The 16,284-nt window shown below is 38.5% G+C and overlaps 1 protein-coding gene across 2 annotated transcripts in view; it reads right to left on the reverse strand.

Annotated features, from left to right (window-relative positions):
• Positions 1–13,473, reverse strand: part of SLC39A10 (solute carrier family 39 member 10) — a 135,227-nt gene extending 121,754 nt beyond the window's left edge. Inside the window, exon 1 of one of the 2 annotated variants that reach the window (XM_072740993.1) lies at positions 13,086–13,473. In XM_072740993.1, the coding sequence (XP_072597094.1) occupies positions 13,086–13,131 (46 nt within the window). In that variant the 5' untranslated portion in view covers positions 13,132–13,473. The remainder of the gene's footprint in view (positions 1–13,085) is intronic. The other variant, XM_072740995.1, reaches the window with a different exon arrangement.
• Positions 13,474–16,284: the final 2,811 nt, after the last annotated feature.

Here is a 16,284-nt window from a genome sequence, read left to right on the forward strand (position 1 = left end):
GAAATGATTGCAGTCAACAAAAGAAAACTTGCCAAAATTCTGGAGTCAGATTTTGCTTTGCAACCTATTTTTTGTTCAGCTTTTCCATTTTTTTGTACCCTTTTTTTTTTTTTTTTAAATATCAGGAGTATGGTTACAAATCTCAAGCTATGTCTTACAATATTGGGTGTCCCACCGTCACAGCTTTACAAATGCAGCTAAGGACTCACTTTGGGAGGCTGCTGTTTTACCTTGAGAAGAGTTTGGAATCTGACTAGGTACAGCAGCTGGGGGGAGGTGGGGAGAAGGGTTTTGTTTTATTCATAATACAAACTAGATCTCCAGTCAAGAGCAAAGTTGACTCCCCCGTGCTCCAAATCTTCAGTTAGCATATCTAGAAATGCCTGGTCACTAAGCTGTCAGGGCATTGGGCCAAAAAGATGGAAAGCCAGAAATAGTTCATCTCTGGGCCAGGGTACAGACTTAACTTATTATTATTATAAGTAAAAAGGAATGAACTGCTAAGGTGGCTCTTTTGGAAGGCTTTTAGAATCGCGTGCTAAATACAATAAGCTCTGGGCAGACTTCAGATAGTTTATTTTAGATTTCTTTATTTCTATAGAGTCATGTTTAAAATTTAGGGATTCAAACAGTGCAAAACACAGCTTGGCCCACTGAAGTATTGCAGCTGTAATCAGGGCCCTGCTGACAAGTGTCTTGAATATTCCTCTCCGTTGTTTTCCTGGGGCCCTGCATACAGGGAGGCCCGTGTCTGTGGTTTACCTGTTACACACCTGCCCTTCAGTCCTTGAAACTTCAATTATTTGGGTTTCACAGCCAACAATGGGCTATTTACTAATAGCAGGATAATGCTTCTCCTACCCGTAGGACCCTTAAGAGAAAATCTATTACACACACAGCTTTATTTGTGGATAGCATTTCGCAAACTATCAACATTTCGGTGTTGGCCTTTGAGAACTGACCAGTACTTCTGCTTGTGGTGATTAAGAAAGAGGGACATGGGCATTGGGAATAGAAACTCCACTTGAAGAGGACAGCACATTAGGAAAAAGAAAGGAAGTTTAAGAGGAAGAAGAAATTCCAGGCCCTGAGGTGCATTGGGATGGCACCTTCAGTAAAAGGGTAATTGGGACTTGAGTGCAAATCTCAGGGCCTGAGCTTCAGGGTGAAGTTATCAGTAAAAGAGTTTAAGACTTGGTCAGGTTTTAGAGAAAATGAAGATACATCTACTTGGCTATTGGAGCAGGTTACAGAAAGATAATTCACAACTTAAATTTGTATTAATTAGGGGATCCCTGGGTGGCTCAGCGGTTTAGTGCCTGCCTTTGGCTCAGGGCGTGATCCTGGAGTCCCAGGATTGAGCCCCACGTCGGGCTCCCTGCATGGAGCCTGCTTCTCCCTCTGCCTGTGTCTCTGCCTCTCTCTCGCTGTGTCTCTCATGAATAAATAAATAAAATATTTAAAAAATTTTGTATTAATCATTAAAATTATCGTGTTAAAAAGCTTGAGGATTGGGATCCCGAATCAAAGAAGCAAACTGCTACCACTCATGCCAATAGAAGAAAAATAAAACTCAAGATTCACATTACCTGGAACAAGAAAGACAATCTCACTGGAGCTCTGCAGAGTTGAGACCTTGAAGAGTTTTGAGCACACAGCAAGGTACAATAAAAAAAATTAATCCTACGAACACCCTTTATTGCTGACGTGTCAGAGATACTAGGTTTATTTAGTGCACTCACGACGTCGCTCTGTTTTAGTGAGAGGCAAAGCAATCGTAAACCTTCTACGTGGCTACTCCTGACCTCTATTTCCTGAACACTGTTTCTCCTTAAGGTTTTAATCTTCTAAATCATAATACTTCCTAAGAGACAAGCGTTCAGAAATCTAAACTTGGCTTGGGCCTCCTACAGCGGGGAACTGAGAGAATTTCAAGTTGGAAGACGGTTTGTACCAACAGAGTTAATTCACGCATCAGGCCTTCCAATAGCCCGGAGTCTGAGCTTCTATCCCAGGGAGTGGACACCCCCTCGTATGCTTCCAAGTTGGCATTGACCCGAAATGCCTACTCATCTGTCTGGGCCTGTGAGAAATTTCCTTTTATCTTTAAAATTGTACCCTTGACAAGGCTAATCTAAAGGTGCAACACATTCAGAAAAGATTAAGAGCACAAAGCAATTCCAACAGAGAATATGTAACACGAGGCAGGATTTGCAAAGTCGTTCCGCATCTTCTAAGTTCAACATCAGGTCCCCAGAATCCACCGTCTAACCACCTTATCTTGGTCTTTGCATTATATGACATGTATGATAAGATGCGACTTTTCTTTGGTTCTTCTACTTCCACTTTTCCAACGTGGTCAGCATTATAAAAATGTCTTTTAAATGTCTTAAGGTCCAGGGGGCACAGGGGTGACTCGGTGGGTTAAGTGTTTGCCTTTGGCTCAGGTCATGACCCAAGGTCCTGGGACTGAGCCCTGTGTCAGGCTCCCTGCTCAGTGGAAGGCCTGCTTCTCCCTCTCCCTCTGCCTCCACCGCCTCCCCCAACGTGTGCTCCGCGCGGGTGCTCTCTCTCTCTCTCTCTCTGTCTCAAATAAATAAATAAATAAATAGTCTTTTTAAAAAGATGTCTTAAGGTGCCCATTTACATAATATGGAAATTTATCTGCACTTATTTTCATTGTTTATTGTCCTTCCTAACTTCCATTCACATTCATTTACTATTCCATTTCATCATTTCCGAACAGTGTTTTGCAATTCGAATCAGTCCTTCTAATTTGACTGGTTTAGCATAGGAACTGTTTTTAGCGTTGTTTGTCCTTTGATTTTTCTGAATATATTCCCTCATCACATCATTCAAGTATCTTGAAATTAATGATCAATTCTAGGAGATAAGGTCGTGCTAGCAACGTATCTCTTCCATTACAATGTTTCGTATCTAACTGATTTAACAATTTACTAGTTCAATTCTCTGATCGGCCTGAAAATCTTTGCTGATCAAATTGCTTATTTTCTGACTAAATTACACACAAGCCTCAGATTATTTATCTGCTGTTAACTGAAGGACTCCAGTGTGTTTACTCTGCAAATTACCGAGACGTTATGAACAATCCACAGACCCATGTACCACTATCTGTGGCTGCAAGATTAGTTCACAGTAGGAATTAAAAAGATTTTTGTTGTTGAGTTTCCTTTTTTTCTAATCTGAAAAAAGTTTATTAGGTGAGGGGATTAAAGACATGACGCCCCAAAATATTCCTCTTTGGCATATTGATGATTTTGAACTGAAGGTGTATGAAGAGCTATTGGGCCCCCATTTCCCACCTAAAAGCAGGTATTACATTTTCAAGGAGAAAAGTGCCCTCCATCTACGAGGAAGGGAACAATCTTGTCCTTAGAGATGTCACTGTGGGATGGACCTGCGTACCCGCTTACTAAAGTAACTCTTGTCTGCCCTTAGTCTCCCTTCTCCTATAATTCCTCATCACTGCCCCGCAACCCACGGCCCCAGCCCACACTCCTTTGTGTCTTATCATATCCTCACAATTTATGATCTGTGTAAAAACTTCCATAAGCTTTTGGGCCTGATGGCTTCTGCAGGTCTTCATTTTCTATCTGAAGACTCTCATGCATTTGTTAAAAAAAAAAAAAAAAGAAAGAAAGAAAGAAAATTTGTATGTTATTCTCCCGTTAATCTGTTTTATGTCGATTTGATTCTTAGGCCAGCCCCAGAACCTAATAGGGTAAAAGAAATATTCCTCCCTGCCACAGCAAAGTACACACACACACACACACACACACCCCTTCACATTTTTGCACATTACTTTATATAATGATGCCCGATAATTTTGTCATATATCCAACATTCTACATCATCCTAGAATCTAGATGCTCAGAATTGAAAGAAATCTTGAGAGGATCACATCAAAGGTGTCATCTCCCTGTCTTTTTCCTCTTCACAATAGAGTGGACCACTCTATTGACTCCAAAGACCGTAAATGAACAGTTAACCTTGCTTAGAGATATGGCAAAGAGCCAGTCACCCGACTTTTGTTTCTTCTTACAATGACTTCCTTTGAAAAACACAAATCTAACAATTTAAAGCCTCCAGTGAACGATTCCCTGTATATACAACAAACATCAATAGTTTAATTTTCTACGTGCCAGATGCTTACATTCTTCACTATAGTTAGTAGTTCCTAGATCTGTTACTCTGGTGAAAACATGAGAGAAGGATCTGGAAAGGGGAAAGGGACAAGGTACATGAATCTCAAGACTAAAGGCAGCAAAATTTCTCCTTGGAGAAGCAGTTTCTAGCGTGTAGAAATACAAGTTTATGTCTTCAAGAAAATATTCCACTAATACCCTAAAGCACTCTGCCATTCTTGATGCTTGGCCCATTGATATTCCCCATGACCTCAGTTCAAGTGTTTAAATAATAAGGAAATACACACTACCTTACTAACTATCCTTTCCATGGCGGTGGTGGTCATTTATCTTAAGTCTAGGATGAGTTGGACATGAGAAGACTTACCCCAGGAACAGCTTTCAAGGTGCATTGGCTCGAAAGAAAAAGGATGTGGTTTTGCTCTCCCTTAAAAAAATGTTCTTCTATCTTGGTCAGGGGAGACAGGGTGAGAGGTTCAAACGGTCTCAGCCTGACTCAGCCTAAAGTCTTCATGCCCGGCTCTTTGGGAGGAGTTTACAGTTCTAATTAGCATCACAGTGGCTCCCCACCTAATCCTAATCCACCACATATTTCTAGTTTTTTGTCATTTTTATAGATTGCTAATTCTCTTTGTTTTTCCTAGTATGGGTCTTGTGTTCCTGAACTTCCAAACTTGACTTTATAATTGTATCGACTATAATTTCACATTTGAGATATAACTACATACTTCCTTAGAACTACTGAGATGGGAAGGTGTCAGGAATAGGAGAGTGTAATTCTAACACTTTATTTCTGTGTAGATATTGAGTTCTCAAGGAGAACATGAACGAGGATGGGAAGGGTGCTTACCGTCTAGTCCCAGATAAAACTAAAACTCTCAGGAATTTTATTTATTTTTTTTTTAAATTTTTTTTTAAATTTTTTATTTATTTATGATAGTCACAGAGAGAGAGAGAGAGGCAGAGACACAGGCGGAGGGAGAAGCAGGCTCCATGCACCGGGAGCCCGATGTGGGATTCGATCCCGGGTCTCCAGGATCGCGCCCTGGGCCAAAGGCAGGCGCCAAACCGCTGCGCCACCCAGGGATCCCTCTCAGGAATTTTAAAACCCTGATAGAATAGGTATCATCATTTGTACCATCTTCAGTAACAACATTATTGCAACTGGTATTTTTTTTTTTAAGATTTTATTTATTCATGAGAGACCCAGAGAGAGAGGCAGAGACACAGGCAGAGGGAGAAGCAGGCTCCATGAAGGGAGCACGATGTGGGACTTGATCCCAGGACTCCAGGATCACGCCCTGGACCAAAGGCAGGTGCTCAACCACTGAGCCACCCAGGGATCCCATCAACTGGTAATTTTTGGCATGCCTGCTGTGTCCCAGACATTGCACTAGGCATGAATTATCTCATGGAGTGCTCTGAACAACACTGTGAAGAAGGGGCTGCTACCATTTCCACTTAAAGGGAGAAAACTAGGGGTGCCTGGGTGGATCAGTCGGCTCAGCCTCCTACTCTTCCTTTGGGCTCAGGTCATGATCTCATGAGTCATGGAATCGAGCTTCCCATCAGTCTCTGCACTCAGCAGCCAGTTTGCTTGAAGATTCTCTCTCTCTCCCCCTCTCTACTCAAGCTCATGTGTGCTCTCTCTCTCTTAAATAAATAAGTAACTAAGTAAATAAATAGGGGCACCAAGGTGGCACAGTCTGTTAAGTGACCGACTCTTGATTTTGGCTCAGGTCATCATCTGAGGGTTGTGAGATCAAGCCCCATGTCAGCCTCCTAGCTCAGCACAGAGTCTGCTTGAGATTCTCTCCCTCTCTCATCCTGCCCCTCCTGCTCATATTCTCTCTCTCTAAAACAAATAAGTAAATCCTAAAAAAATTTTTTTTGAATAAAAATAAAAGAGGGGCACCTGGGTGGCTCAGCCAGTTAAGAGTCTGCCTTCTGCTCAGGTCATGATCCCAGGGTCCTGGGATTGAGTCATGCATCAGGCTCCCTGCTCAGCAGGAAACCTACTTCTCCCTTTGCCTCTGCTGTTCCCCTGCTGTACTTTCTCTCTCTCTCTCCCTGTCAAATAAATTTTAAAAAGTCTTTTAAAAAATAAAAGACAAAACTACAGTTTACTGGTGTAAATTGACCTAATTTACTAGAGATACTAGTGAGTGGTACTACTATACTATAAATACAGACTAGCTGGTTTCATAGTTCCTGCTCTTGGAGCACTCACCATCTAAAACTGAACCTGCCGAGCAATTGACTTTTAGAGGTAAGAGTGATCTTAGATGTGGAGTATCTCCTTGAACTTAAAGGATTATCATGGCCTCATATTCTATTTATAAAGGTTTTAAAAAATTATTTATCTGTTATCTAATCATCTGACCAGACTGCTACTGATAGTGAATCAAGAGTATCAAATAATTTACCAATTCTTTATTTATGGAAAATATATTTAAAAAACATAAATCAAGAATTAAGGAGAGGCCAGGCGCCTGGGTGGATCAGTCAGTTAAGCATCTGCCTTTGGCTCAGGTCATGATCTCAGGGTCCTGGGATTGAGCCCCACATCCAGCTCCCTGCCCAGCGCAGAGTCAGCTTCTCCGCCCCCTCCCATTCCGCCTGCTTGTGCTCTCTCTCTCCCTCTCCTTCTCTGTCAAATAAATAAATAAAATATTTTTTAAAAAAGAAGGATTAAAAAAAAATAATAAAAAAAATAATAAAAAAAAAAGAAGGATTAAGGAGAGGGTGTAACAGTGATCGTTTTTACAGCAAAATTATTTTACAAAATATTTGTTTTATGGAAGAAGGAGAAAACATTCCTTTTTGGCAGTTGCCCATTTTTTATTTCAGTTTTATAAATTTATAGAAGTATCAGTCAAGAAAACCTGATCAGCTTAGTTACTGTGTCAGAAAATCTTCTGCATTTAAAACTTATTTTTGCTCCTGAATATATTCTAAAAATTGAGTTTTCTAATTGTCTTTGGTCTTCTCAGATACTCCATTAATATTTTTCATGCATTTGCTGATCACATTGTACAGATTTCCAACTGGGATTAGCAGCCTTAAGAATTTTGCTATTAGCTACACCAACAGCAACCTTGGAGGATGTTTTACTTATCTTCTGCTTTAGCAAATGTTTTATTGTTTTAGTATCATTTGGTATGAGTAACAATCTAGAATTTGCATCTGAAACATATAAATTTCTTATTTTAAAAAAGCCATACGTAAATCATTAATGATAATAATGAATGCTTGAAGGAATTTATTTTCAATGTGTTTATCCCAATTAATTGAACTATTTTTTAAAAAGCTGTCACTTAATTCTTCCTAAAACATTTATTTCTATGCATATGTAATTTAAATTGTGTGTGTAAATATACATAAAATAGTACATTTATATTTAAGGAAGATTTTATAGAATCTGAGAATTAAAGCCAACACATTGGATATAGAAATACACAACTTGGGACACCTGGGTGGCTCACTGGTTGGGCCTCTGCCTTTGGCTCAGGTCGTGATCCCGGGGTCCTGGGATTGAGTCCCACATTGGGCTCCCTGAATTGACCCTGCTTCTTCCTCTGCCTGTGTCTCTCATGAATAAATAAATAAAATCTAAAAAAAAAAAAAAAAAAAAGAAAAAGAAAAAAAGAAATACACAACTTCACTCAAGAATGGAAGGACAAATTCCAAGATTCCAAGATAAGGTTTGTCTTTGTTGAGAAAATACATTATTTCTAATAAACTGTCATTTTCACAATAATAAAGAAAATGGAACTGTTGCTGAATTTTTCCCCCTCTTTCAATATATAGTACTACTTACAAACAAAACAAAACTTTGAGTATATTTCTTCTAAAATGCTTTTGTTATTTGTTTTGAGATCATACTTACATCCTCAGCATTCCATTAATTTGTATCTACTTTTGAAAAACTAACATGAATTATGTTTTATACTAAGTGAAACAGGATTTGCTTAAAAATAATTTTTTTTCTGGTTTTGGGAAGCAATAGGTACTCAGATTATTGAATCTTCCAAGTAGTTTTTTCTTACTTTTGAGGCAAAGACGGGGAAGAAGTCTTGAGAGACACGTTGACCAAAGTCATGCCATTTTGGCTTTAGGCTAACCCTTACTCTAAAAGTCAGCAGGTCATAAAGATCTGGGAAGCCTGAGTGGCTCAGTGGTTGAACGTCTGCCTTTGGCTCAGGGCGTGATCCCTGGATTTGGGATCGAGTCCCATATCCAGCTCCTTGAGGGGAGCCTGCTTCTCCCTCTGCCTGTGTCTCTGCCCCCCCCCCCCTCTCTCTCTCTCTCTGCCTCTCATGAATAAATAAATAAAATCTTAAAAAAAAAAAAAAGAGTCACAAGATCCAACTCACAGAGGACCACAAAACCCCACTCTTTACAGCAGTAAGTCATAAATGCTGGATATTCTTAAGATGGCACCCTGTGGATGATTCCACAACCCTAACATAATGGAAAAACCAACCACCTAATGTAAATGTTAGACCCAAAGTTAAAGAGTAAGCCCCTCCCTATACAGTTACCTACGTTATGTTTAAGATTTTATTTTTAAGTAATCTCTATATCCAATGTGGGGTTCAAACCTACAACCCTGAGATCAAGGGTGACATACTCTACCAACTGAGCCAGTCAGGTGTCCTTATGGTTCGCTAATTAAAGAAAAACAAACACCAAAAAACCCCCCAAAACTTATAAAACCCTTTGTTAGAGGCAAAAGAAGAATCCCCCTCTCTTCCTTACTTGGGAGGAAAGACTGCTACTTTGTCTATGAAGTAGCTCCTCTCTCACTTTAATACTTAATAAATCTTTGTCTCTCTTTCCAAATGACTTGCTCTTGAATTCTTTCTTGCCTAAAGCCAAGAATCTTCTTGGTGAGAGGCCTGAGGCCTTCCCTCTTGGAGCCTCAGCCAGTCTGGCATCACTTTGAAGTGATGGCCTTCTCGCTCTATTTTAATTTTTCTTTCTTTCCTTCCTTCCTCCCTCCCTTCCTCCTACATTTTCTCTTTTCCTTCTTTTCTGTTTTCTTTCCTCTTTCTTCCTTCCTCACCTTTTCTTTTTCTCTCTCTTTTGAAAGAAGGTGTCTTAAAGGAGGCAATCACAGAGTCCTGACTCTGTTAAGGGCTGTTGATAATTTTTTTTAGTAAAGCACTGGAGACATTTAGAGGCAACATACAGCTTTTGACTTATATTTGAGATGAAGAGGGATCCCTGGGTGGCGCAGCGGTTTAGCGCCTGCCTTTGGCCCAGGGCGCGATCCTGGAGACCCGGGATCGAATCCCACATCGGGCTCCCGGTGCATGGAGCCTGCTTCTCCCTCTGCCTGTGTCTCTGCCTCTCTCTCTCTCACTGTGTGCCTATCATAAATAAATAAAAATTAAAATAAATAAATAAATAAATGTATTTGAGATGAAGAGTAGTGCATATTCTCTTGGCTTGACTACCAGGCTCATAGCTAGGTAACTGTAAATTTTGGAAAATCCCAACCTTTGTTAGGAGACCATAGATCAATGTACAGGACCTCAGGGAAACTGAGCTTTGATAATCTTCACTCTAATCACATACGCTGAGAGGAGGTACAAATGCTCTTCGCTGGGTAAAAAGGAGAAGTCCATCATCTTACTTTTGGATAGCTTAGCATGGTTAGAGGTCAAAACAGGAAGTGCCATTGTTTAGAGGCAGAAACATGAAAGTTCTGTTCTTAAAAACACCTCAACCTTCTTCCCCGTGAGGACATTTTGAATGCAGGAACTCAGGGTGGGACCCTATGGCTTCCTGTATTCTCTTTAATCAAAGTGGTAAAGTTTGTTTTTGTTTTAAAATGCAGTTAAAGGAAAGATATTTTGCCATGTCAGAGGAGAACAACACACTGTTCCTTTTAGATTTTTATGAGCATCTGTGATCATTTGTCAAATGTGGCTACAAAATGACCAGTACTGATGAAATGCCATTTTATTTTTAGAGAAAAGCCTCAGCACACTTTCCCAAAATAATTTTTCAAAAAATCTCTGCTTCTTTCCAGGGACGTTTTGTCCATGGCTAAATGTAGGTGCATACACTTTTGTGATAGAAAACATCTTTTTACCCAAATATAATGATGGCCAAAGACTTAAACGCTATGATCTTTGGAACTGATGATGCAGATTTTTATTTTCTAGGTTTCTTATGCACAAATACTAATAAGCCATTCCTAAGACACTCGTTGGCTTGAATTAATATTTTAAAGAGAAAAATGTCATAAACCTAAAAAAGGAAGGAGAAGCCAGAAAACAATATGGTAAATGGATATCTCTGTCTCTAAGCTTTCAGTTCCAACCTTTCAAGTTTTCTCCCAGCCCATATTGGATAGCAAATAAATATTCTAGAATAAAACTAATCATTCAAAATAAGGATAGGCATAAATTTCTACAGGTAGAATGTAACTTTTTTTTTTTTCTATTTTCTCAATGAAATAAGACTATTTCAAATAAGGATATACTGATATATTGAGGGGCTATCTTCAGCCCAAATGCTTAATTAGAAGATTATCTTTATTGGTAAGCTGTCATCATACTAAAAATGCAACTTAATACAGTAACAAAATAAAAGACAAAACTTTCGGATAATAGTCTAGGAAACTAAGATAATACACCTCTCTACCAATCCAGAGCCAGTCAAAGGACACCATTGACAAAGGACACCGTTTTTTGTATTTTTCATTGGGGTTTTTGAGTATATATTTGAGTATGGAGTTTCTTACATATTGATTTCTGCATACAATCTGTGGAAAAGGAAGTTCTCTGACTTCTGTATCAGAGAATATGAAATGACTGGCCATGCTCAAAACTGAGAAGCATTTTGCAAAACTATTGAATAAGTGTAAAAATAGGTGGTATTTCACTGAATCTCCTAAACCCATCCATTAACTAGGTCTTTATTTCCTTTCTACCGTCAGTGTAAAAGAGGTAAAGTTATAGGACCAGAATGAAACTTTCAAGAGGTCTCTTTATCCCGCATGAGTTCCTGTAACAGAATGTGCTGGCGATTCCATTTCTCATCTGCAGGAATCCAAGGGGAAGGAACAAGAGTTAGAGTAGAAGGTGAGAAAGTGATCATTGCAGAGTCTTAGTGTTTCAGAGTCTGATGTGATCACAGGGCTATTTAGTTTAGCCTCCTACCTTTTCACTCTCCAAGATCATAGTGTTTCTGTTTTGTGTTACAAGAGGAGTTGGTAATTTAATGGGCTTTATTTATGCAGTTGGAATTTTAAAGTAGAGGGTAAATTAAAAGGAAGTAAGACTTGATTACAAGATCAAAGCTCTATTTGAAAACTGTGGGGTTCTTGCAGGAAGAAATTAGAAAGCTTTAAAAAGCTGTACATTTAAAAAGTATTTTACAGTTTACAAAACACTTTTATATAAAATTATTTCATTTACACATACAATGAGGGAGCTCCAGGGAGTCTACTAGCAGAGCTGTGACTAGAACCGTGCATCTGGTTGCTTCATCTAAGACTCTGCATTTCCTCTTTTTCTTTCTCTCTCTGCTCTCCTTCTCTCCTTCCTCCTCCTACTCCTGCTGACTGATTCTGAAACTTACTATATGGATGCTTAACAACACAAAGAACTAAAAACTTTTTGAGGGCAAATTTAGTGTCTTATTTATTTTTGCATCTCTAGCCATCTAATCAACATAGGTATTCAGCTAATATTTGTTGAATGAATTAATAGAATAAAATAAAAAGATAAATTGAAGCAGAACCATCTTTCCAGATAGTAAACTAGTAAATGAAAACAGAAAATTAATACTATAGATTTTAGACAATTATTTAGAATATAAAGTACTATATTAGATGCTGTCTATTTATCATCTGATCTGTCATTTATCTTGTTAGCCTAACTCCAAATAATACATTTTATCATCAATAATACATTGCTATTGTTTACAAATTTTCAGGTCATTAAATCATAATTGAAATGTAGAAAGATTTGTCTTATTTTACTGACAACATGAAAGTTAGATTCCATTTTTCAGTAACACATGGTTGTTTGGAATAAAACAAATAAAAATAATCATTAACAATTATTTCTCAATAAAACTGGGGGGAAAATGGTCATAATTACCTGTCACATCTGGGAAAGTAGAAGACTCTGACCATTAACTCTTATTTGTGACAGTTTTCCTTATTTATTGTTATCATATTTCCTTTATAAATATCACAGGTTTCTGAAAGCATCAACTGATCATTTTTATATTATTCCCATCAACCTGGCTTATCTGTGAATAGATTCCAACTGGCAATTGTCCATGCTTGGATAAAACAAGATTTCATAGGTAGATCTTGTTCTGCCTGCATGTCGAGGTAAAGATCCTGGACGTGTTGAGCTTTATTTTATTTCTGCAAAGTCCCTAAGAGTAAATATTTGTGTGTGTGACTTGGAAGAAAATTTAGAGGAAGCAGAAATTTATTCTTTATTTAAGACTCAGAATCATTGAGGTAATGTCCTAGCAAGACACATTGAGAAGAAGAATCTCAAAGCATATACAAATTTTACAAAACCAAACCCATAAAGCAAATAAAGATGAAATATCCAGTATCGAATTTAGACTCTCTAGATCCATACCAAAGAAGAAAATACAGAAAAATGGCCCACGCTGTAATTTTGCCAACTTAGTTAGCTGCTGTTAAGAAACACTACATGATGCCATCTAGTGACAGGTGACCAACATATGATTAATCACATAGAAATGATGGGGTGAGGAGGTAAATATCCCAGGTTTTGTATGTAAGGAGAAAATCCTTCTGAGAGAATTACATTTGGTAGATTAGTTTTATTTCTCTAGGTGCACAGAGTGTATGGAAATTTATCAGAGAGCTGCAGCCTGGGGATTTTTATTTTGAAAGACTGTATTGCCACCTACCTCCAGATCTGAACCTCCACCTCCTTCTGCCGCTGCCCTTCACCATCCAGTCCGCAGCTGAGCTCAGAACTGGTGAGTGCCCTCAAGTCGTAGCCCTCCGTAGAGTGACAGGTGGTGGAGGTGGAGCACTTTAGAAACCAGTCTCAAAAAAAAAAAAAAAACCAAAACACAAAAAAACCAAAAAAAACCCCCAACTTCAAAAAAGGAACCAAGATGATTCCTAAAACAATCTGTCCCCAATTAAAAATAACAACAACAATAATAAATAAACTGCTGGAAGTTCAAAGAGTAAAACTAAAATAAGGACCAGAGGAAATCATCTGTGTTTTTCTCAGTCAACGACTGTGCAGACCTGATGCTGTCTCGTTCCTCCTACCAAAGCCTCACTGAAAATGCCAGAGACCTCTCTCTAAATGGCTGTAGCATTATGCCCTAAGGGAAATAATTTTTTTCCAACATTTCTCATCTTTTGTAAACAGATGGCATAGTTCTTTTTTTCTTTTTCTTTTCTTTTCTTTTTTTTTTTTTTTTAAGAGAAATACCAACAATCTGTCAACTGTGGAATTCTCATAGTCCAATAGTTTCTTTTCGGTTAATTTTTCACAACTAGATTAACCAGGGCTGCTGCCATAGATACATTGAAGAAAATGAGATGCTTCCCAGTATTCATGTATATCCCATTAAAGCTCAATAAGAATATCTCAGTTGCCTCAGAAAAATATCAAGTTAAAAACCCTTGTGAAATGAAAAGAAAAGCTTATCAAAATCTCCAGCCTTGAGTGCATCTAGTTGTTTTCTTTTTATTGTTGCCTACATGCTGTGATTGGAGCACAATGTGTGGAAATTGCATAACCCTTATTTCCACAAATCAAAGCTATTGAGAAATGGGAAGGCCGTGTAGGAGCTGCTGTATGAAATGTTGATCAAAAAAAAAAAAATTCTGCCTTTATATCTAAAGTCTTCTTTCTTTTAACTCTAGTTTTAACCATCACTGGCCTTCGTGGGTTTTTTTTTTTTTTTAAGCTAAAATCAGAATTATCTACAGGCCAAGTAACATTTTTTTAAAAAGTGTTGTCTCTCTGTTCCTTATATTTTTCTTTTGTTCAACTTCATTTTAGGGTTTTTTGAAATCTGGTCTAGTCTAGGCAAAAGGTTCTGAATTCAAGTATTGGAGCCATCAAGATAAACTTTGGTGCGATTTCCATGCCTCAGGGGAAATTTTGGTGCTTTCAGCCCAATCTGCTCCAGGTTGGGGATGGTGGGGGTTAAAAGAGTCCTTTTAGATCTTCTTTCACATTTAAAATAGTGATCAGTTAGATGGTCATTTGGGTCAAAGTGAGCCTTGGGCGGGATTAGGGAGTCAAGAGAAGCCCGTCTCATTCCATCTCTCTGTTACCCTTGCCCAACAGAATTTTGGTTGCACTGCTCTCATTGATGCCCAGACTCTCTTCTTTCTTTAGCGCCATGGCTACTGGTGAGAACTGAAAAACTTTCCCTTTTCCAGTGAATATATCAGGGCTAGGCCAGGGATGGATGGGATGGGAACCTCTACCACCTTTTTGGAAATATGGAAGTGCAAATGGCTTATTTACCTCAGAGTGAAATGCCCTGTTGCTGGGAGAAATTCTATTGAGGTATTCTCTTAGCCCTTTCAATTGTAAAGTAGTTTTGAGGAAGTAATAGTGTGCAAAAAAAAAAAAAAAGGCATAAAATTTAGCTACGGGTTGACACTTTCCAACACCTGGGCTACAGTGAGCATAAAAATATCTTTTTAGGTTCTAGATTATGATCAAAGATTGTTTTCTTCTGTGATAGTTCTCCTTGAAGTAGTATTTTGGTGTTTTAAAAAGCAAATTCCAGAGATTTTAAGGTTAAAATAGTGAGTAGAACAAACATCTATGGTCAGTCACACAGCCTAATTTTGAATCAAGTTTTTTCTTTTATCTTTACATTCCAGGGCCATTTTTTCCCTATCCTTTTCACCTCTGGGATTTTTCTGGGTAGAGAAGTATAAAATTGCCTTTCTGCCTACATCCCCTTCTAAAAGAATCTGTTCCCACCCACAAACCCTGCTAAACAGATGGGCCTAGTCATCCATGATTATCTCAGATGACCCTACTCCTCTGGCTATAGGAGACAAGGACCAATGTATGGAGACCCACTATGCAAGTCAACCCATAGGTTAGGCCAAGCTAATTATATTTAAGACTTTTGATATAAAGCGCAAACATCACAGGTCAATGATGGGAATGGAATTAGATTTGCAGAATCACAGATATTTGGCTTGGGAGTTGTCCCATGGCAAGAGAGCAATGTGGAACAGACATGCAGAAAGAAAGAATAACAAGAGCTCTGGTTGATATTTGGGAAGTCTCTCCTCACCAGCCAGGCTTCTTTCTACTTTCTAAGTAAACATTGTGTTTTCCAGCATGGGTTGGGTTGGATTGCCCAGCTCCAGGGCTAATTGCTGTTTGGCTTCAGACATTGTTCCTCCAGTTAGGAACAACGATGTTGAGTAGACAGTGGCAAGGGTTTGGGGGAAAGAAAATTTCTATCTAACCCATGGGAGTTATCACTCTCTGCTTTTGTAGATATGAACTAGGAATAATGAACTTCTGGTTGTTTCTCACTACCTCCCTGAGACCATTAGAAGAGACAAGGTTGAGGTGAAAACAACATCATGGAAGACAGAGGATAACAATGGAAAAAAAAGTAGGTCTTTGTTGATATTATAGAGCCCTTGGCTTTTTTATTTTATTTTATTTTTTCATTTTACATAAGCTCTCTACCCAACATGGGATTCAAACTCATGACCCCGAGATCAAGATTGCATGCTCTACCAATAAGCCAACTGGGTCCCTTCTTATAAAAAGTCTGCTCGATCTTTTTGCTTTCTCAGTCATATTAATAATACATATCAATAATCCCTTAAATTATTTGGTTGGATTTTTTTTTCAGTGAAATCTTAAATTTGAGTGAGACTAATGATTTTCTAGGTCTTAGCAGACCAAGCATTCCCTTGAATTTCACCAATCCCTAAGTAGAGCCGTCCTTAATACCATTTTCTCCATTGTGTTTTGCCTGACTCTGTGTCACTTAGCAAAGTGCCTGGTACAGAAGTGCCTGGTACAGATTTGTTGCATCTATTAAATGATAAATCCTCACCTCTCTTACTCTTTCAAAAATTTTTTCTGCATAC

The sequence above is a fragment of the Vulpes vulpes genome, chromosome 16 (genome assembly GCF_048418805.1).
Source record: "Vulpes vulpes isolate BD-2025 chromosome 16, VulVul3, whole genome shotgun sequence".
In the NCBI taxonomy this organism is placed as follows: domain Eukaryota; kingdom Metazoa; phylum Chordata; class Mammalia; order Carnivora; family Canidae; genus Vulpes; species Vulpes vulpes.